At 37.1% G+C, this 23,629-nt stretch overlaps 1 protein-coding gene across 1 annotated transcript in view; it reads right to left on the bottom strand.

Annotated features, from left to right (window-relative positions):
- The window catches only part of COL5A2 (collagen type V alpha 2 chain), a 143,852-nt gene extending 128,269 nt beyond the window's left edge, over window positions 1-15,583 (bottom strand). The window contains exon 1 of the mRNA XM_032638021.1: window positions 15,316-15,583. Within this exon, the coding sequence (XP_032493912.1) occupies window positions 15,316-15,412 (97 nt within the window). The 5' untranslated portion in view covers window positions 15,413-15,583. The remainder of the gene's footprint in view (window positions 1-15,315) is intronic.
- Between the last annotated feature and the right edge of the window lie 8,046 nt (window positions 15,584-23,629).

Below are 23,629 nucleotides of genomic sequence, written 5' to 3'. Positions count from 1 at the left end.
GCATTTGACTTTAAACCATCAAGGGAAATATATTTTGTTCAAATTGTTGATCACAAACATTTACTGAAAACCTCTTATATGCATAGCACTGAATCTGTATCTGACGTTTTGGGTTTGAGAAATGGTCTTTACACTCAAGGAGCATATGACATAAGTAAGAGATCAATGACATTTATTAAGTAAAACTAAAGCAATGGGCGATGCAAAAAAGGTTTTATTAAGTGCTAAATATGTCATAGAAAGGAGAAGTGCTGTAGTTTAGAGAAAAAGAGCAAAGATATCTGGGATAATCCAAAGTTTTCAAAGATGACACACACCAGACTTGATTATGATTTGAAGGGTGTGGATGTGTGAAGAAGAGGCTGGAATACAGATAGAGGAAATAATGGGGTGAATGCAGGGAATGACTGCTCAGATGCTCCCTCCTCTGAGTCCTTCCCTGGCCTCCCATCCCGCCTCCACCTCTCAGGCTGTGTGTTGGCAAGGACTAAATATTTGTTTCTGTATCATCCAGTAAAGGGCCTGGTTAACAATAGGTACTGAGTAAATATTTACTGAGTTAATGAATAATGAAGGAATGAAAGTAGGGTGCAGGGTGGGGATATACTGCCCTGTATAGAAAAGCAAGTCAAAATCATCATCACTTGACATCAGAGCACTATTTCTTTAAAAAAAAGACAAATTTTTCAGAATCATCTGAAGCAAATTCTAATGTCACTAAAACAGTTTTATAATGGTTTTTGAGGATAGAATGGGATTTATATTCCCCAAAGAAGGAAATTATTGTCACTTGCTTTAAGATGACTGAGTATGTCTCATTTATCAAAGAGTCCATTAATCTAGAACCTGACAGTTTTCTCCCACTGGCATTTCTGATTTTACATGGATGTGAGCATTTGTGAGTGCCTTTTTAAAATCTTGTCAGATTTTTAATCTAAATTTTTCATATGCCCGAATTAGACACACGTACTTCTTGTAAAGACATTTTTTTAAAAAGGCTATTTTCTATCCATAATGCCTGGGAGTGAAATTCTAGCAGGACTTGGGGACATAAATGTTTAGAGGACTAAATCAGGATCAGTGAAGTAGGAAAAGTGGGAAATAAAACACAAAAATGAGTCCCTCATTTTCCCTGAAGAAAATGGGAGACAAGCAGCATGTTCCAGAAAGTTCTGTGCTCAAGAAATATCAATGGAATAAATCAAACCTTCTAGATATTCAGACTAAACATGTATATATCTCCCAACAAACATTATTGCAAAGAAAAATAAGGGCTCAGGAACAAGTATAAAATAAGGAATCAAGAACAATCATGACAATCTCATGATCTACTCCTCAGGTAAAGCTCATAAGTTTTTAATTCCCCTTCCTGCCTCCCTCCCTCCCTCCCTCCCTCCCTCCCTTCCTTCCTTCCTTCCTTTTTTTTTAAAGGCTAGATAGAATAGCAATTTAGTACGTTCAGCAGATTGTCAGGAAAAGTAAGCAGTATCTTCATTGCAAAGACAAATCCATCAGCTTTAAGGGCAAGAGTCTAGGATGCCACTAACCTCTGACCACCATCCCACCAAAAAATATTTAGAGAGCACCAAGTCTTATGGTTGTAATAGTGTAACACAGCACTGAATGCATTTACATATTTTCTAACTGGGAAATTCAAAATTAATCTGAAATCTACAAAATTTAATCCCAGATTATTCTGAATTTTTTTCACAATCATCTTTTACAACAGTGTCTAGAAACTTTGTTGTAAAGCCATTCGCTGAAAAGCAGATCATTTTGGAAGTTGTGTTTCTTAAATGAACCATGAGTCAGGTAAATAACTAGAAACCTGGATCAAAACTTCAAATCCTAACTTAAAAGTACAGAAAGATACTACCTACAGAAATTATGCATAATGCTTCAACCCACCAAAATGCATACATGAGATTTTTCACAGTGGTACAGCACAAATCTGACCTATGTGAAGTAAGTTTATGTAAACCTTCTATAGAGAGAATTTCAGAGCAGAAAGTGGCCCTGGATAATACACCACAGGTCTTACAAAGGAGGAAACTGAGGTCTGAGAATTTAAGTCACTTCCACAAAATCACCAAGTTAGTTCATGATAGAGCTACAATTAGAATGCACGTTTCCTGTGTCCTGGTCTAGTTTTAATTTAGAATTATTTCAACAATTCATTCATGAAAGAAAGAAACAGTCTATTTAGTTGAGGCCCTCATCTCTTTAACTGCATGTTTCTCTCTGTACGAGTAGAGAGTCTTAAAATATACCAGAAAGTAGACAGGCTTGAGGGATGATGGAGCCTTTTTCTAAACACTTGGCTCAGATTGCTGTGGCTATTTATCACCAGTTTAAACTTCTGGCTCAAAGTCACCTTCTGACCCAGGGAAAAGGGATACCATGCTACAAACAGGCCCTTAGAGCTTAACTTTGATTTTGAGACAGGCTTCCTGATGAGAGATGAATAGGGAAAAAGTAACAATAATAGTGGATTCAGCCTTCTGACAGGAAGCTACATTTTTGCTTGTATAGAGACTGCAGTCCAGTTATATTAGAAAAATCACGTTTTGTCTTTCCATCTGTTCTGTTTATCCTCAAGTCAAAGTCTCTATTCTCATTTTTTTCCTATTTAATTCCTATTTTGGGGCTTTGGGAGTTTTCTAGATAGATATGTATGTAAACAAGGTATTTTACTCTCTGAAATTCAAGGTTTAAAAAACCCCACTAATTTTGCTTTCTTTCAGTTCTATGAAGAGTCTTATATTCCTTTGGATTACAAATATTCTCATTTACCTAAAATAAAACATTTATTTTGTATTCATCTAACTTTTCATTACAGTAAATCATACTAAAATAATAACATTACCCTTATCGAGGCTTTTAAACCTGACACAGAATTTCCACAGATATCATGAATTCTTCATTTTGAATCTGTGAGGTAGCAAAATAAAAAGTATTATCCCTGTTTTATAAATGAGGAAATTAAGGTTCCAACACATTATAAGGAATTTATAAGGAAAGAGTCAGAACTTTACTGGAGTTGTCTGACTCAGGGCCAGTGCTCTTTGCACCCTGTTGCTATGCTGAGTCAGTAGAAGTTGAATCAGCTCAGAGAGCTCCTTCCTCTGCATTGACCACCCAGGTGGAGGTGCATGCCATCCCTCATAAAAACATTGCCAGGGTCCAAACAAGTCTGTCTTGAACCAGTAAAATATCAAGAAAGTAAACAAATGTTTTATGTATTGAGCATAGTTTCACTTTTCTTGAACTCTACCTGAACCAAATGGGCAAACAATTGCCAAAATCATTATATTAGAAAAAAAAAGAATAAAATTAAATGAGTATATGTACCACTAAGTTTGCGAAATGCATCCTAATACCAAAGTATAACTTTCAGGAGTTGTGCCAGTTTGCTTTTCCTGACTTGCTTTGTGAATAATCTGGAGCTGAGCATAGGCCTGGCCCAAGGGAAAAACATGAAATTAAAAAAAAATTCCTTATTGCCATTTCAAACCTCGCAATTATACCTCTCTCTACTCCTCTCCCCCATTCCTGGCCCTGTTCTGTCCCAGGGATTCTGCTCCCCCCATCAAAATTTGAATTCAATTCTTCAATATGCAGATGAGAAAACTGAATCTCAAAGATCAGTAACTTGCTTAAGGGCACAAGGTTGCAAATGGCAAACTCAGGATTCGAATTTGAGACTCCAAAGACCCAGGCTCTGTTAATTGCTTTTTGAAAGTAAATGGAAAAGAAGAAGTTCTAAATGTAGAAACTGCTCACTGTTAAAGGTTCTAAGTGTAGAAAAATGGTAATAATTGGGAACCGAAGGAATTTCCCAGAATTAAAAAATCTCATTGTGAGATAATGCCCTATTCCTACAGCCTATAGGCCTAGTTACGAGTATCTATGCCATTAGCTCAAAAGAACAGAGATATAGTATTGTGGTTGTGTTTATTTATTTATTCATTCTAAAATGACTATGTTTTAGGAATATAGGTAAACAAAAAAATTAGAGAAATCAAAGAACAAAAATTAAGAGATATCACGAACTTCCCCAACCTCTCTGAAATTCTCAAAATAAATCCCACAAGACATGATACAGGAATGGTCAGGGAGCCCCACATTAGATTGGAGCCTTACATTTTAATGTATGATTTCAATGAGGCTATCTGAGCCAACTGCTAATTGGTATCCTTGTGTACCCACAGAGAACCCATCTTCCCATGCATGTATGCTTTCCATATGATGCACCATCATATGGTTCTATCCTGAAGAAACTCAGAAGTCCTCTTCAGAAACAGTCGGAATCCTGTGGGCAAATTTCCATTTTGATTATACTAAGGCAACTTTCAGTTTCTATTAGAATAGGTTTGAAGTGATTCTAATGTCTTGACTGTAGAACCCTCCACAGACAAACACAGGATGCCCATGACAGCTGTGCTTTATCCACCTATAGAGTTCATCCGATACTGGGACTTTCACCCAGAGCTATGATGTCAGCTGATCCTGATGGCCAGAGAATATTGGGGAAAAAAATCATAAAAGGCAAATTACCATATATAATATACTCAATTACAAAGGAGTAATATTTTTTAAAGGGTGCACTGGAACAATGACTAGAGAGGGCACGTGTTGTAGACTAGTTTCCCAAGGAGTAGAGAAGAAGAAGACACCAAACAGGTAAGTTTTGATAGGAGGTCAGGTTGGAAGAAAAATTCTGTAATTTGAACCAAATTTGGGAAGGAGACATGCAGATAAAGTTTCAGTGTGAGACCTTGATTCTCAGGCAGATTCCTGAATGCCATTCCTTCAAACTGAAAGGAGGTTGAAAGCGTATTTCCCTAAAAAGAAATTTAATTTAATTTAAAAGTCACCTACTTCAAAACTGTTTTCTTAAAACTGGACCTGCTTACCCTCCTGGGACTTTAGCAACATGGAACAGATGTGGAAGGGGTACAAGGTAGCTCAGGTGAATATAGCTCTGGCAAGTTTATGAAATATTTATATTCTGAATATACCGAAATACCATAAAAATACTAATTTAATTATCATAAAATACTGATTTAATTTTATTTCATCATCCTTCACATACCCAAACACTGCCAATGGAATTTTGAATGTATCCACGGATTAATCTCTTTAGAACTAATTGTTTCAATTTTGATTCATTCTCTACATAAAGGAATTAGCCTACTTTTTAAAAAAATAAAACAAACAGATTCAAAGTATCCTGAGATCTTCCCAGGCTAATAAGCACTCCACCGGTTCAGGAATTTATCAGTTGTTTCTCAGCAAAATTCAGTTCAGTTTTACTGTGCTTAAGGGAGAAAAATAAAAATACAGACAAACACATGCCTAATCTAATGTGTAGAGATCAAGATTTAAGAGGAAATGGGGAAGGGCTGGAGAAAGAAGTGTTTTTTTGTGAACACTCAGAAAGATATAACACTTGCAGCACCTGAAAGCTTAAACACAAGCTCTTGATGGAATGTTCAGTTGTTCCTCCTTCATTGCCCCCAAGTCTCTTTTTCTTTTTTTCTGTACAAACTCATAAAAGAAGATTCTCATATCAGAATCACTCATTTGCCTTAGAATGGCCAGTGCCCTTCTGCCCTCTCAAATGAAAGTATAAGCCTTCTTTATAAAACTTCAGAGGGTTTGTGTTTTTAGCCAAAGACCAGAAAACTAGGAACTTTTTCTTTGTAGTTCATCTTCCCATGGTAACCAGTTAACCTCACTGTTCACCCACCAGTCCATCCTACCGGAAACTCTAGCTAAAAATTTAGCACTAACATGAGAAACATAATGCTCTGAATTAAACTGTAACTTAATTATTTCTTCAATAGAAAGCTCTGGAAAGAATGAAAAAGAAAAATTTTAAAATAATTTCAAACTAGCATAAATAAATCTGATAGGTTCTTCTCCCTCAGGAGAAAATAATAAGTATATAACTGCTATTTAAGAAATACTAAATGAAAAATAAATGAAATGAAAATATTAAATCTCTATAAATAAATTATATTTGCTAAGGGAAGCACCCATACTTTAAAATTCCATAATGAAAAACTCTAGAGCTGACAGCCACAGAACAGCTATATTGAATAACAAAGATTTAATTAAAGGAATTCATAGCTACTAATTATCTGGTGAAATTCCATGTGCACACCTCCTGCCAAGTCAAACCCATCATTCTGTTTAAGTTTGAAAAACTGAGAAGAAAGAAAAGTACAGCAAAGTAAGGAAAGTGTGAGTATAAAGAATGTGCCTACATCCTACACCAGTTTCTGCTTTCTGGAGTCAATTTCACAAAAATCTCCTGGGAGTGAAGGGAGTGAAGAAACCAGCAGCCTTTGGAAAATGAAGAGACTTGCTGCAAAGTCTGAGAAAAGACAGTCACTCCCTCTACTGTATCCAAATAGTCCTGTGAGCTGCGATGTAAATCCCTGTGCAGTGAAGCAATTCCTCTCATTCCATATACAACACAGGGCAATGCAGTGTGGAAAATAAGCTTCCAATTTTTACTACAGACTTTTATGACTATCATATTTTCAGAAAATAAACTGAAACAGACAGAGCTGGTAGACAGACATGAGGTAGCACTGGGGCATGGAATGGATCGTGCTTGGCTTGCTTACATCCTGGGAACGACTACAGAGAATGAAACGCTGTGGCGGTGAGAAACAGGAGAGCAGCAGTGATGCTTCAAATCACAGGGTCATTAGAAAGTATTCAACGGAAAGAGCTTTTTGTTTCCTTTGTTTTTTCCCATATAAACCTACACAAGAAGACGTTACAATAAAGCTCTGCTATTTGAAGGGTAAAATTTATAAATGGGCTTACAATATAGCCTATTTAGATTTAGATGAAAATACTGAGGTATTGTCCAAATGACCATAGTAGAACAGTAAATAAAATTTGCATTTTAAGTTTACACTAATTTTAATCTCTTTGAGAGCAAAAGTTATTTTTTCCATAACATCTAACATTTTGGTTCTTATAATTACCCAATAAGCACTTATTATTATTGCTATACTACTAAATAGTAATGGAATAATAATATCAACTGGATAATAATGTTGGATAATGATATCAATAATCATTTGATGAGCTCCTAGTATTTGTTGGGAGCCATACTACTCTGTAGGTGGTTTATATACATGATAGTCTTCAAAATAATTATTTAAGGTAAATATTACTATTCTAATTTTATAGACAAAAGCACTGGGACATAGAGCCATCAAGAAAATTGCTCAAGAATATGCAAATATAATTTGAAAATCCTGAATTTGAAATCAGTTCACTCATATTTGAATGAATAAATAGTGGGAGAGATATTTTTTAGATTTTCAAAAATATTCATTGGCATATATGCATGGAATAACTATCATATACTTAATACATAAAATAAATTTATGACATGAAGTGGAACCTGGGAAATAGACTTAAAAAAAGGAACCGTGTGTGTGCACGTGTGTAGTGAGAGGTGAGAACTACAGGCAATTTCTATTTTGAGGCAAAGAATGATAGTGACTGTGACTAAAATTCTAGAAATGGGCCAGATCATGGAAGGTCTTGTATGCCTTGCTTAGGAGCTTGACCATTATTCTTTCCTCAAGTTATGGGAGTCAATGGAAGATTTTAAGGAAGGTAATGAGGTAATCAGATTTTATATCACAGTGGCAACAGAGGGGGTCTCTATAGGTGTGGCTGGGAAGTAGTCACATGGGAGGCAAGAGACAAAGTTAGATGTTACTGCAGTAAATTGTAGTAATACTGCAATATGATGATGAGAGCCTAAACTTAGGCATTTGTAGTACAGAGGGAGAGGAGGTATATATGAGGAATATTTAGCAGGTAAAATGGTAGAGTTTAGTGACTGATTAGACTTTTGCTTGAATAACCAGGTAGGATGATCTTGCTTTTAACTGACAGAGAGAATACATGAGAGGGCTTCCCTGGTGGCGCAGTGGTTGGGAGTCCGCCTGCCGATGCAGGGGACACGGGTTCGTGCCCCGGTCCGGGAGGATCCCACATGCCGCGGAGCGGCTGGGCCCGTGACCCATGGCTACTGAGCCTGCGCGTCTGGAGCCTGTGCTCTGCAATGGGAGAGGCCACAACAGTGAGAGGCCCGCGTACCCCATTAAAAAAAAAAAAAAAAAAAAAAAAAAAAGAATACGAGGAAGATGATCCTGTCTTGGAGGGAAGATAATGAATTGAGTTTGGGATACACTGAACTTGAAGTGGTTATGGACCATCCAGTGGGAAACTGGGTATTCTGAAGTAGATGTGGAAGGTCAGGGTTGGAGAGAGAGATTTGAGAATGATCAGCAATTAGCTGTTAACCAAAACCCTGCAAGTAAGATTCCTAGATACTCTAGGGAGAGAATATACAGAAAGGACCAGTGGACAAAATCCTATGAGAAAACAAAGTGCTAAGGGATAAATAAGGAGAAGGAGCCCATGAAGCTGAGAGGGAAAGGTCAGGAAGGTAGAGGGAGAATCTTCAGAGCACCACCTTTCAGGAAAGCTGGAGTGGTCAATGGTAGGTGAAAGGAGCCCACTGCAACATCACACATTACCGGAAGAGCTTAAGTGGAATGGGGGGGGCAAAAGTCAGAGTGCATGGGATGAGTCAGGGCATGGAGGCAGACAGAAAACTGTTCTGCTCCTTTAAAGCAGCTGGGCTAAGAATAAAGAGAGGGTGGGAGGCAGACACAGACCCTGGGAGAAAGGTGAGCTGGTTTACAGGCTAAGGGGAAAGAGCTCATAGAAAGGAAGTTGTTGGAGTTATGGAAAAGAGAGCATGATTAATGGAGCAACTTCCTCCAGGAGATGGAGAACAAACAAAGTACAGAAGGAGAAAAATCTGGAAGTTTCTTCAAAACATATTCAAAGATTTGGCGAGGGCTTCCCTGGTGGCGCAGTGGTTGTCCCCCCCGATGCAGGGGACACGGGTTCGTGCCCCGGTCCGGGAGGATCCCCCATGCCGCGGAGCGGCTGGGCCTGTGAGCCATGGACGCTGAGCCTGCGCGTCCGGAGCCTGTGCTCCGCAACGGGAGGGGCCACAACAGTGAGAGGCCCGCGTACTGCCAAAAAAAAAAAAAAAAAAAAACACAGGAAAAAAAAAAATTGGCGAAAGTAAAAATTATACCACCAAGGTTTGTATCTGTGATGACTGAAATCAGATTGTAATATCACTTTCTGTGTCTCATTTAAGTGCTCTAAAAGTGCCTTCAGGTAAAGTTCCCAAATGACCCTTCTAAGAGTCCCATCAGATTAACAGGAGTGTGTATAAATTCTCCAGTTTCAGATGACGACCCAAAGGTTTGGTAAAGTTAAAGGACTGTAAAGGTAGCAAGACTGCTAAATAGCAGAGATGGACCAGAACTAAGGTGTTCTCCCAACGATGGTTGGACTGTGGCTTACTTTACTTACTAAAGTATATAGACTACAAGGCTGTGATGCTTATGTTGCAAGCAATGTTTCCACCAAGAATACTGTCATCTTGAAACTGAATTTATAATTGTGATTGAGCAGACACCCAGAAAGGAAAAGAAAAGAAAAGAAAAAGGAAACCAACTGTGAGACAGTCCTTCCTCCTTCTCAGATCTAAACTAAATTTTTTTTAAAAAAGCATACAAACATTTTTGAGTTTGAACATTATACCAGAAAGCTGATAGGGACAAAGTTCATTATTTATTAATTTATTAATATTGTTAATATTACTGCCTTCTCTGTAGAAGGCAACACATGAGTAAGGAAAATCTTGTGCTATTGCAATGTCCCTGATATACTGTTCCTTAGAGAATATACTCAGTATATGATGGAACCATCCTGATTTCTGTTGAGGAGTTTAGTTGTAAACATATCAATAAAATAAAATAAAATAAGAACACTAAGGCCAGCAATGTAGTCACAACTTTAAGGCAAAATTTTCCACTGGATAGACTACCCCTCACGCAAATGCCAAGGATAGATACTCTTTGTATATAACAGTTCTTCAGCCTTAAATGAAATTTAGAAAAAGCCACATGAAATTTACATGGAAAGAAATTTAGAGGAAAACTGAACGGTCCATATGTTCCAACCATTCCATTGTCTTATATGAACTTGTTCAACTTGCCAAAATGTACACAATAGGTCAATTAATAATTAACAATTTTAGTCTTTCTTTCCTACTGTCATTGTATCTCTCATGTGTAAATCTAAACTTTTCAATGTTGTAATCTCAGAGAAAAAAAATTAGTCAAAAAGTGACTAATCCATTTTTAAATATTTTATGAATTTCCATATAAGGCTAAGTGATGATGTATGAATTATCCTTCAAGTAGGAGCAAGCTGTTTGATTAAAAAAAGAAAAAAATAGATTAACATGACTTCAGTCTTCTAAGTCTCCTCCTCTAAAAACAAAGCTTTCTCTTTATGTTTTTACTTTACATACTACATTATGTGCATGTCTAGAATGATCAACACAATGAGTTTTAGGCCTGTGTTGATAAGATAGAAGTGTGAAGAGCAGGAAGTAAAAGAGAGAAAAAGAAAACTATATATTCACCTGCAAATACATTTTAATAGTCTGTGTCCTTTGCATAGTAGAATGATTCACCTAACCTGCCATGAGGAGGATTTGGTCCTTGAGATGTTTTTCCAGAAATGATGGTGAATTTGCAGTGGTTTATATATAAACTTCAATTAAGCAGCCTTATAAGTGAAAGGAATGACTAGAATAGCAAGCTATTGCCAAAGTCACAGTGTGTAGCCTTAGAACAGGAAGCCAAATGGTGTCATATCAAGACAAGAGTGTTAGGTACAGATTTAATACAGTGGTTCACCAGCATGAATCAGAATCACCTGAAAGCTTCCCAGATCCCATCCAAATCTACCAAATCAGGATATCTGGAAACAAAGGGAGCCTAGAATCTATATTGGCAACAAGCTCTTCACGTGATTCTTTATGCAGCCAGCTCAACACTGATCTGTGGATCGCTTACCAACAAACTTAAAGAGTCATAGTCAAAGTATACACTGCATTTGTCAATATAAAAATTCACTATAACTATCAATCTACCAATCTACATATATAGAGAGATACTCTTCAAAATAAAGCCTCGTTCTAATTTGAATAAAAGTTATAGGTACTTCTAAATTTATCTGAAGAGAATAAGGAAAGAATTGCAAAGAATTACAACCTAGTATTTAAGTGCCATCCTGTGTTCTTGGCTTTGTAGTCTGCTCAGAAGTGAACAATAACCAGTGTGAGTCAGGTTACTCAACTATATTCTGTCCATTGAAACCAGATCTGTTCCACTAGTTGACAATTATGCTCATTGTGGCTGGGATTATAGTTGCCTCCTAATAGCTATTCTCCCTTTTATATCCTTCATAACATAACTCTGTTCAGTAGAGTACACTGCCAGTGCTATCCAGCTAAGACTACATTTCCCAGCAGTCCTTGTAACTTTGTATGACCATATGACTAAATTCTAGCCAACTTTCAAGTAAGTTGAAATGATATGATGACTTAATAGTTTCCATTAAAAAAGAGGGAATCACAGCCTTTGTCTCCCATTCTCTATCCAGATGCCAGGAAAGTAAATATAATGGCTGGGATTCCAGCAGCTGTCTAGGAACATAACATCAAGGACTGTACCCTAGGGATATGAGAGAGCTAGAAAAAAATTGAATCCCTGATGACTTTGTAGAGCTGGTATACCAGCCTTTCACTACCTAACTAGAAGCTTATTTTATATAAGGAAAAGAACCACTTCTTTTGTTTAAACTACTGCATTCTGCTATATGCAGGTAGACCTAGATTAAAACATCCATTATAAAAGAAAAGTTTGCATATCCTACATGATTCAAAGTATCTATTCCAGTAGTAAAGAATTTAAAACAATTTATGAGTGAAAAGTATCTTAAGCTATGTATTTGTATTCTGTACCTCCTTTAAAATCATCTCATCCAAGTACTGCTGAGTGTTAAGCATTAGTTTCTTCATATTTGTATTTTAACAATGAGATAAATGGTAGACGTAATATAATAAAAATGCAGGAGACCATGGTATAGAAAGGACTGTGAGCCCCTCATCTCTTAGTAATCAGAAATTGGCTTGGGTCCAGGATATTAGTGTAGGGTTGCCACAGAGGGTTGCAAATTTATGGTCCAAACCTGGCACTCAAATATATTGCACTTGGCTTAGGCAATGCTTTCTGAAAACATTAGATGTGACTGTCTTCAAGTGGGCATGCATCTTCAGTTCTCCACAGGCCCACCATCTCCTGTTGACGTACAAACACTCACTTGCTTCACTTATTGATGTTACCTACCTTCTCAGTGCCTCTGAGAAGCATTGACATTTATAGTCTCTGGAAATAAAATGGTACATTTCTGCACCCTCCCTTCTCTCCATTTCTTCTCTGTTGTTGAAATCAATGATTGATATCAGAGATTATTTTCCAAGATTAAGTATGTCCACGTCTAATAACAAGAATGTATATAAGCTCACTAGGTGTTAGACCTTTATTTAGGAATATAAAAATTACTATAAATGCACTAGTATTTTCTCCTACAAAAAACAAATGGGGAACCTCTCAAAGCACTCCCCTAATAAACACACACACACAAAAACTCATGAAAAGCTGATTTTGTCACCTTAACTCATTTTTGTTACTTAATTTTACTTAGTAGTCTCAACTAAAGTTAGCCCAACTCTCAAACTTTCTCATTTTTATGAATTTAAAAAATCAATTCAGTTCTTAAAATTTAGTGAGAAGTAGTAATGATTTTGGCCTAAACAGCCTAAAACTTATTTACTTTCTTTCATCATTCATAAGTATTTTTATCAGACAGGTACTGTGTAACTAAGTAAAATATGTTTTAAATTTCCAGTAAAAATAATCACAGTCAAACAGAAGAAAAATATACCTTGAAGTCCTGAAAAGAAAAAAATAAAAGCTCACAAATATGTACTTACATATGATAATAGGTCTCCTCATTCAAAGGGTACATATTTGCACACAAAACCAATACCACATTATATGACTTAGAGCTAAAATTTGAAAAACATACTTGTTTTGCATGTGTGCCTTAGATATTTCTTTAGTTTAAAACATTTACCTGAACTTACTCTTCCCCAAACTTAAAAATCACATGGAGTTTCAAAATTCTGACACTTCTATTAAGCTTGTGACAAGCCTGAACAGGGAAAATAAAGTACTGCCAAGTACCACACAATATAACTTAAACCAAAATATGCATGGTAAGTAAATACAAGTTATGTAGCTCTGAATATTCTGGATTCTGGAATTCTTTTCTACATCAACTTTAATTAGGACCATAACTATTTTCTTTTGCTTTGGAATTTTTATTACGTATATTCTCTTAGCTTGAGTAATAAAACTGAGGAATTTATTTTTTATAATACGTATGAAAGCAATTACCCTTTTTCTGTAAAATATAATGTTTGGAATTCCAGTTTCTATGCTGTTTGGTTATACTGGGGGGGAGCAGAGTTGGTATGGAATCAGGGACTTTTTCCATCAAGCCTCACATTCCTAACACTTATGTAAATTAGTATTAAGGAAAATTGAACTCTGCTCATTTTTCAGAAACACCTACAATGTAATTACAACTATTTGAGAAAGTCTTTTAACATATGGCCTACTCCATATGCTTATAGGAAACATTTATTTACATGTTCAATTATTTTCATACTTTATAAATGTAAGTTATTTATTTTAAAATATATTAACAAGGAAAGTTGTGTTAATTAAGTTTTAAAAGAAAGTTGTTGGTTGTTTTGGTGGGGGAGGGGAATCAACTACTTCTTTTATGTTCAGATTTTTCTATTTCTATTGTAATTTTTCTGTATTTTATTTCTCCCCTTTCCTGACTTCTACTTCCTATTAAATTATCTTCCCAACCCTTCCAAACTGTACATGCTTTTCACAACATTACAAGGAAACTGAAGAAGTTTCATCTTTTATAAATTGTCTCATTTTCAAAAACATAAAAAGTAACATAAAAAGATCCAAGATTTTAGAAAGTGCCCCCTCTATGGGACTCTGGACAGATTGTTGGGTATTCATCCCAGATTCTTATTTTCACTTTTTAAATGCTTTTTAGACCCTGTGGCCTCTATATTAATTTTATGAACATTTACAGAGCAAAAATACACAGAAGCAGGTATTAAAAAATATATATACACGCATACATATGTGTATATATACACAAAAATATATATGAAAGACAATAACAAAAGTTTAGTAAATATGCTAAGCTTTAAAAGCTTGAGTTTGATGTTAAATTGTTATGAGAATCTATAATGGCCTATTATGAAACAGTACATGTCCGTATTTGAAACTTCAGGCCTGGAGGGGAAGGATTTAATAATCAGTGGAACCAATTTAAATATTTTCTTATATTTTATAGCAGCCATGCATTTTTGCTTAACATACCACAGAACCCAACCCTAACATATGCAAATTTCAAAGGAAAAAAAATCGATAAGCAGTCAAGATTTGTCTCACATTTTAAAATAAGAAAAGAAAGGAAACTTGTGTCTAATGAATAATGCCAATAAAATACTCCTTGATAAATAAATTATATAGGGCATGTGGATTTCCTGCCTTCCGCCATCCAACAGGGAACCACCACTGTCCTGATAATCAAGTCAGTAGGGTGGGAAAATAAGAAATCTGGCTTCTATCAACTTCTGCCATGGGGAAAGAAACGAGACTGCCTCTCAGAAAGCAAAAGTGATTGTAAGATCACAAATGAAAATCGGAAAGACGTAGAAGTCTGTAAAGAGAGAAAAATAAGGAGCCAAAAACAAAGAAAAAATCAGTTATCAGACTGGCTGCAGAGGTTTTTCTAAACAAAGAATTTTATGAAGCAGCTGAAGTTCAGTACAAAAAAGACTCCACCCTACCCTGCTTATGCTGCGACTTCTCCTTGCTCTGAAAACTCCAGCCCACAGAACAGAACTCCTCTCACTAAAAGTGCCTTTAGTGCTCTGTTTTAAGCACCCTCCTTTTCTTTTAAACTTCCCACTCTCCACATTCAGGCAAAAGGACTTATCCTCGGCTTTCCCAGAAATATTCAGTAGTGTACTCTTCGAACCGCAGATGTGGAAGCTCCGGATTTACAAACATCCCGATTGTCTTCCGAGCTGTTTCCCAGGTGCAAATCTGTCAGCCCCCTTCTCAACTTCAAATCAGAACCTCCTCTTCATGCTCTTCCTAAGGCTTAACATTCCACCTATTTCCCAAACTATGCAATAAACACCACAAGGAAAGCAAACGGCAAACTCACCATCCTCATCTTCTTCCTGGGCTTTTATTGAGACAAATTGCCCTAATAAAATAGTAAGAATGAGGAGAGGTCTTGCTTCCACCCAATTTGCCATCATGTCTAAATATTAGACATGTGGGTCCTCCTGGGAGTGAAAAGTAGATTCTAAGGTTATTGTAGCACCATGAAGTCAGCTGTGGGCTCTTCTTTCAGCACCAGCCCCAGGGCAGCCTCTGAAAACCCCCTTTTTCAGCACCAGCTCCGGCACAGTCTGCGAAAACTTTTTTCAAGCGATGCAGCTTTAAATAGGAAGAATGCTGCCTCCACTTCTTTTCCTGCCCCTTTTCAGCTTGTTCAGGCTCATAACCATCCAGTGTCTGCCAAGCAACGGTCTGATTGATAGTAAACAACCAAATCAGAACACGCGCCTCAGTGCCTTGAACTGTCCCGATTTCATTTATGTTTTAGACATAAATGGGGCTTAATCACAGAAACAAACGTTTGTTTCTCTTTCCCTTTTTTTTTTTTTTTAAAGAAAGCCTGTTAGAAGGAAAGAGACTTATTCTCCCCTCCCTACCCTTTTCCCAGACACACACCCCTTCACTTTTTCCCTATAGGGAGGAAATACAGACTTTCAGCCTAGTTTTTGGTGTCTAGATAATTCAGGATCCTTGTCCACCTTAAACTTTCAAAGGAACAAATTTTAACCCTTTCTTTTTACTAAAGAGGACTCATTCTTGTCCCCTTGCTACATTCTGTTTCTTTACCCAGATACTGGAAGGGGACCGTTAAATGTCCAGGTGAAGAAACTATTTGACAAATGCATCATACTTTGAATTAAGACCGTCTCCTTATCTCTCCATCTCTCTTATTTAGAGAAACATATTTGCAGGTCCTTCTTGTCCCAGGGAGTTTTATTATGTAAAAAAGCAGTCCACTATGTTAGTGTGGAGTAATGGGAAGGACACTGTATTTGGATGCAAAAAGCCTCGCTTCAGACATCAGCTCTGCCACTCACCCGTTTTGTAAACACAAAGTCCTTTATCTCTGTGCACTCCAATTTTCTCATTTGAGAACAGAGTTTTGCCCTGACCAGTGGACAGGGTTTAGTGACATTAAAACAAGTAATATATTATTAACTAAGTTCTGAGTTGCAAAGAACTACGTAAAAGTAGATGTTGGTATTATTACCCCTAAACCAGCTTTTCAGGGAATTTGGTAGTTCCAGTTGCAATTGCCATTCAAGAGCATTATTCATGAACTTTTGTGCCACACTCATGCTTGCCAAGATCTTAATGACCTCCGAGTGTTCCACATAACCTAATACGTTTGCTACCTTGAGTCTACCCAGAATCAGAATGTCTGTGCTACACGACACAGGTGAGTCAATGGTTTATAATTACTCAGCAGTGATCAGGAACCCTGCACTGCACTAAGCACTGGAGGGAGAGGATGACACAAAGTAAGTGAAAGGCATACCCACTGTCTCCAAGGAACACGTGCAGAGACTAAGAAAAGAAATTTACATGAAACAAGAAATGTAAGCGAGAGCATATACATATGTGTGGGATACATTAAGCTTAGGAGAAATTCAGAGAAAGGAGAGATTATAGGGTAAGATTAGGTAAGTGATGTATTATCTTCACTTTTCTTCATAGAAGAAATCCAAGAAACTTTGAATTTTTGCTTTGGAGCTAGAATCTCCAGAGAAGTATTCTAGAGGAGGTCAACTCTCCATGCAGCTGTACCCCTCAGTCTAGCTTTTCACTTCAACACGTCCCATTTCAATTAAATACTTCTGGCACCACCACACTTAAATGCCCTGCTCCCACTTAAACGAAGGGGCCGAGTAAGAACCATAAATCACCCTTCTGCTAATTCTAACTAGAATATCTGAGAGAGGCCAGAACTTGAAAAACCCCTTGCTAAATATTCAAAAAGAATAACAGGAAAATGCAGAGAAAAAAAACTTCACTCCACGTGCTTGCCACTTCTATTCTACTTTGAAACTGTTTTAGACATCAACACCCCAATACCAAAGGGTTGGCACAATTTTCAGACATCTTGTGTGGAATCTTTACTGAACCACAGAGACTAAGGACATTTATGGAGAATCTGCAATTCGCAGAAAGTATTCTAAATGCTGAGAGCACATAGATGATAACTAAACAGGAACAGGACTTGTAGCAGAATCAGTGTACATAAACAGTGCTTGCTCAGACCAGCATCTTAGTATCTGCTTTAAAACAGTTATTATCAGCAAATCAAGTTATTTTAAATTTAAACACAGCTTTTATAAGAAAGATTTAAAACCCAAGGCAACCTCTCACAGTTTCCTCCAGTCCCAGCCTCCTCTTTCCATCATACCAAAAGCACGTGGTATGATAGAGGCAGAGCAAATATTTTCAAGAGAGCTGAGATAAATTATTAGCGTTCTCTCTTATCCTTGCTAGATTTGTGACTTGGGCTTTTTTTCTATGTTTGGCTTTAGGATTCTACATTATAATTTGGAAAAAAGTAAAACATACACAGGTATTGACCAGGTGTGTCTGTTTAATAGATGTGGCTGAATTCAGGAAGACTTGACCATTTCTCAGTCCTTGAAGAACTGATTCTAGGCCTCAGTGCTTGGGTGGAGAGCTCAAAAATCTGTCACAATTCCGATGAATTGTGCATATTATAATAATATGGGCCTAGTGGGTCAATTTTTACTAATCCAATTTTTCACATCAACTCTGAAAGGGTTTTTTTTTCTTTTTTCGGTACGCTGGCCTCTCACCGCTGCGGCCCCTCCCGCTGCGGAGCACAGGCTCCTGACGCGCAGGCTCAGCGGCCATGGCTCACGGGCCCAGCCGCTCCGCGGCATGTGGGATCTTCCCGGACCGGGGCACGAACCCTTGTCCCCTGCATCGGCAGGCGGACTCTCAACCACTGCGCCACCAGGGAAGCCCTCTGAAAGGGTATTTATTCATTTTCTTAAGTCATATATAAAGGGATTACGCTTCAAAGAAGTTTCAAGTTTGCTAAGCTAATAAGCGGTAGATTTAGGTTTCTGTTATTCCAAAGTGAGTGTTCTCACTGCTTCCTAGCTTTTAGATCTACTTGATACCAATACTTACAATCTCAGAAGGTGTCTCAGCACCCTTCAGGGTTAGTCCCTCCCTCTGTACTCTTTATCCCTTCCCTTTACATTTCCTTCGAGACATTACTCTGTCAGTGTCTTCCTCAATTTCTTCAAAAAAAGAAGCAAAAACCCAAAGGTTTCCCTTGACTCCACATCTTCTACCATCTCTTTTTTTCCTCTCCTTCCCCTCCTGGTTATACTTCACCCTGTGCATCAGGATGTCATCACCAGCACCACAAGAGACACCAATACCCCTTTGTTGATAAACCCAAAGATCTTTCCTTTTTCCTCCTGTTGTGTTTGATACTCAGACTACTCCCTTCTTCTTACTGAAACTATTTCCCCTCATGGCTTCCTGGTCCCACATACTCCTCCTCCTCCTCCTCTGTTTTTGGGGTCAAATTTCCTTTGCTAATTCCTTTCAGAAAGTTATTGTGCTCTCCAGTATTGTACTATCAGCTTTTTTCTCTCCTTGCCCATTATCTTGATCTACTTTAACTACTAGACCCCTTGATTTTATTTCCGTTTACATGCTAATAACTTCCAGTCAAGGCTTCCCTCCTGAGTTGTGGACCTGTATTTCTAAGTGCTTGAACATCTCCCTCTGGACAAGTCCATGTAGCTCAATACCAATGAACACTACCACAATTACCCTAGTCCCAAAGATAAGACACAGAGGACACTCTTCCTTCTCCTTCAACCCACATCAATTGTTCACTTAGTCTTGCTGGTTTTATTATGTGCTTGCATTTTTTTAAAATTGTAGCTGATTGACAATATTATATTAGTTTTAGGTGTACAGCATAGTGATTCAATATTTTTATAGCTAATACTCCATTTAAAGTTATTATAAAATATTGGCTATATTCCCCGTGCTGTACAATATATCCTTGTAGCTTATTTTGTGCATAGTAGCTTGTACCTCTTAATCCCCTACCCCTATGTAGTCCCCCCTTTCCTCTCCCCACAGGTAAACACTAATTTATTCTCTATACCTGTAAGTCTATTTTGTTTTTTATATTCGCTAATTCCTATGTACTTACATGATATAGCAACATGATATTTTAAAATAATAATAACAGTAATAATAATGAAGGAGGAGAAGGAAAATGCCTATTTCTTGGTCCCATCTCCCTCTACTTTCCTCTTTTGGCTTCAGCCATTGGAAACACAGATTTTCCCAGGAACATAAGCAGTTTCACACCTCAAAATTTATTCAGGCTCTGACTTTTGCCTGAAATAACCACCTCCCCAGTTTAATTCATTTTCTCATTCAACAAATATTTGTTGATTGTCTATTATTTGCCAGGTTCTAATCAAAGCACTAAGGATGTAGTATGAACAACACAAACAAGGTCTGCAGTAGAGCTGTGAACAACACAGACAAGGTCCCTGATGCTATGGCGCTTAAAACAGAATAAGTGAGCAAACAAGGTAATTCCAGACAGGGATACGCCATGAAGGAAATAAACAGTGTGTTGTTTTAGAGCTGCTCAGGAGTCAGTGGTGGGAAGGATCCTGCAGATAAGGCCACAAGAGTAGACTCTGTAAGGAGGTAATAGTGAATCTGAGACCTAAAATCTGAAAAGGATCTGTCCCTGGAGAACTGGGGGAAAATGGCATTCCAAGCAGAGGGGACAGGGAACATGAGTGGCCTGGAATAGTGTATTAATTTTCTAGGGCTGCCATAAAAATTACCACAAACTTAGTGCCTTAAAACAACACAAATGCATCATCTTACAGTTCTATAGGTCAGAAGCCTGGGTCCCATTAAGCTAAAATCCAGGTGTCAGCAGGACTGCACTCCTTTTGAGAGGATCTAGGGATGAATTCATTTCTTTGCCTTTTCACGCTGCTACAGATCACCCACATTCTCGTGACATGTTCCTCATCTTCAAAGCCAGCAACATAGCATCACCCTGACACTACTTTTGGGGTCACATCTCTTTCTCTGACCCTAGCCAGGAAAGGTTCTCTGCTTATAATAGCATATGTGGCTGCATTGGTTCCACCTGAATAATCCAGAATAATTTCCCCATCTCAACATCCTTAATCACATATCACAAAATCCTTTTTGACATGTAAGGTAACATATTCACAGGTTCTAGACACTAGGCCATGGACATCTTTGGGAGGTCACTATTCCTCTTACCAAAGATAGGAATAAGCTTTGAGTGTGAAAGAGTAGAAAGAAAGCCATTATGGCTAGCCTGCTATGATGTAAGGCTGGAGATGAGGTCTGTCAGTAAAGTCTTGTAGGTCACGTATAGGAGTTTAGATTATTTTCTAAATGCAGTGAGAATCCAAGGAGGGTTTTTTAACAAAGCAGTGACGTGCTCTAATTTACTGATTTTTAAAAAATCTGAATGGCTTGTGAGAAATGTATTATAGCAAGGCAAGAATGGAAGTGAGGACACAGGTTAGGAAGCACTTTTAGTCCAAATGAGAGATGATGGAAATAGAAAGAAGCAAAGAAATTCAGACTATACTGTGGAAATAAATTCACTGATGACTTATGAGAAGCTGAAGTGCACATTTGAGGAGGACACCTCTGCCAACTAAGTAGATGATAGAGCCAGAAAAGCTCAAGTGTTGCCCCCGTGACAATCTAGTCTGCTCCTTCACAGAACTGACCAACGTGTTCTGTATGGACCTCCCTAACCTCACACAATATTTACGTCTGATTTCCCTGCCAGACTGAAAGCTCCCGAAGATTACAGATATTGTCTGGTTATTTATATGTGCCTAATAGTTATTGTTGAACCCATGTTGTTTAGTAAAGAATCAGTAGAATTGATGATTGAATGGCCACGACAGAAGAAACAGTGAGCATAAATAAAAATGATTTATTGACAAGATGTCGTCCCCAGAGGACTAGGAATATGATGGCTCTAGTCAAAGAAATACCTAAGCAAGGAACAGAAACATAAATGAGTAGAAGGAGGACACATAACTGATTAGGTGCCTGTCTACACATATTTGCTATAAAACAGCAAAACCACAATTTCTGAACAGAAAAAGACTGCATATTGTGAATATACTTTCTTTCTGGCTGAAAGCCATTGTAAAAATAACTATAACAATAATAATAATGATGGCTAGAATGTATTAAGTACTTACTATATGTCAAATACTATATAAGTACTTTGCATGTACTCGTTAACTTAATCCTCAAATCAATACTATGGAATAAGTCCTCTTATTTTCTCTGTTTTACAGATGAAGAAAGGAAATTGAGGCTCATAGAAGCTAAATAACTTGTGTCAAGTCATACTAGACAAGTCAAGAAATGACGTACTAGTCAAGAAATGGCTAGGTCCAGGTTTGGAACTCTGCTTTCACAGTCTTTTCTCTTAAGGAGCTGAAGTTCAAGGAAATTATATGATGTTTATTTCTTTACCTTAAACACCATCACTGATTTTTTTTAAACAAATGACAATACTTAGAGAATCTCTCAAAATGCCTTCAGTATAATAGCTTTTCAAGTAAACAAATATATGAACCAATTAATTTAATGGTATCTATATCCAAACTTTACAAATATAGGTTAGTTCTATCTGAATATTTGTATTGTAAATATATACATTTAGGCATAACTAGAAATATTTTCTTTTTTTAATTCTTAAAATATGAACTTTCATTTTAATCTGGATGTTTATATTTTAGCATGTCATATTTTGAGAAAAGTTTGCAATTTTACCTTTCAAAATATTATCTTATCTCTTAAGGCAATCAACAGTCACATTTAGAAGTTATGGAGAATGTGAAAACTTTTATCTATTACTTTGTAGTCTGTGCTTTTTGTGTCTTCTTTAGGAAATCCTCCCTACTCCTGTATTTTCTTCTGGAAGTATTTCACATTTAGGTCTTTAATCCACCTGGATGTTTTGTTTGGGTTTGTTTTTGTTGCTCTTGGTATATAAGTTAGAGATACTTTTTTTTTTTTTCATTTGAATAGCCATTATTTACTGACTAGTCCATCCTTCCCCCACTGATTGTGATGTCACTGCTGTTATACGTTGTCATACGTGAGGGTCTGCTCCCGGGTTCTCCAGCCTCCTCCCTTTGTCTGTTGATGTATCCCTGTGTCAGTGGCACCGTGCTTACTTACTGTTGTTGTCAGTAAACCTTGATAACTTAATAAGTCAGCTCTTCCCACTCCTCTTAATCATGAAAATCACTTCCACCCTTCCTGTTCCTTTACTCTTTCATATAAATTGTTTACTGAGTTTGTCAGATTCCAGGAAAAGGCCAGTTAATATTTTTATTGGACTTACATTGAGTTGAGAGATTAATTTGGAAAGGATAGATGTGTTAATGATATTGAATCTTTCTCCTAATAAAAATGGCATGTCTCCACTTATTCATGTCTTTAAATGTATTTCAATAAAACTTTATACATCTTTAAAAAAAAAAAAGAAGTTATGGAGAGTCCTGTCAGCCAAAATTATAAATGATCTGATAAATCATGTTGGCTCATATAGCACCCAACTCTTCACGTACTATTTGAGCACACACATACTCTTTGAGACTCACAATAACCCAGTGAAATAATATGAGCAGAATGATCATTCCCATTTTATAATGGGATTCAGTGAGATTAAGTGACCTTTCAGACAATGCAAACAATAGTTTCAAAAATGGTTTCCAAGTCCTAGCACTCTCTGTACTGTACTTCATGATAATTAAAGTATAATATAATCCAACTTTACTAACTAGGAAGACAGCATCAAAAGAGTCCTCAGGCTGGATAAGAGAGTAGGTCTTAAAGGTTCTCACCACACATACACAAGAAAGGTAACTATGCCATGTTTATTAAGGCACATTTTAGATAGAGTAAATTCACCTTTTGAGATGTACTCAAAGTACAGTCCTTTGAGTATGACAAAGGTATATAATCGTGTAGCCACCATCGCAATCTAGAGGATATTTTCTTTACCCCAAAAAGTGCCTCCATTTGGAGTCAACCTTCTCCTCCCAACCGCACTCGGGGCAACAGTGATCTGACTTCAATGCCCATAGCTTTCCAGAACATTATATAAATGGAATCAGACAGTATGTACTCTTTTGTGTCTAGTTCTAAGATTCATCCATGTTGTTGCATGTATCAGTAGTTCATTCCTTTTTTAAAAAACACTATGTTTACATTTAAAACATTTAGTTCCTCATTCTTAACCATGAATCCCTTATTTATTAAGTCTAATAAATCCT

The sequence above is a fragment of the Phocoena sinus genome, chromosome 7 (assembly GCF_008692025.1).
Source record: "Phocoena sinus isolate mPhoSin1 chromosome 7, mPhoSin1.pri, whole genome shotgun sequence".
NCBI classification, from domain to species: domain Eukaryota; kingdom Metazoa; phylum Chordata; class Mammalia; order Artiodactyla; family Phocoenidae; genus Phocoena; species Phocoena sinus.
This window is presented reverse-complemented; position numbering and strand designations above follow the sequence as displayed.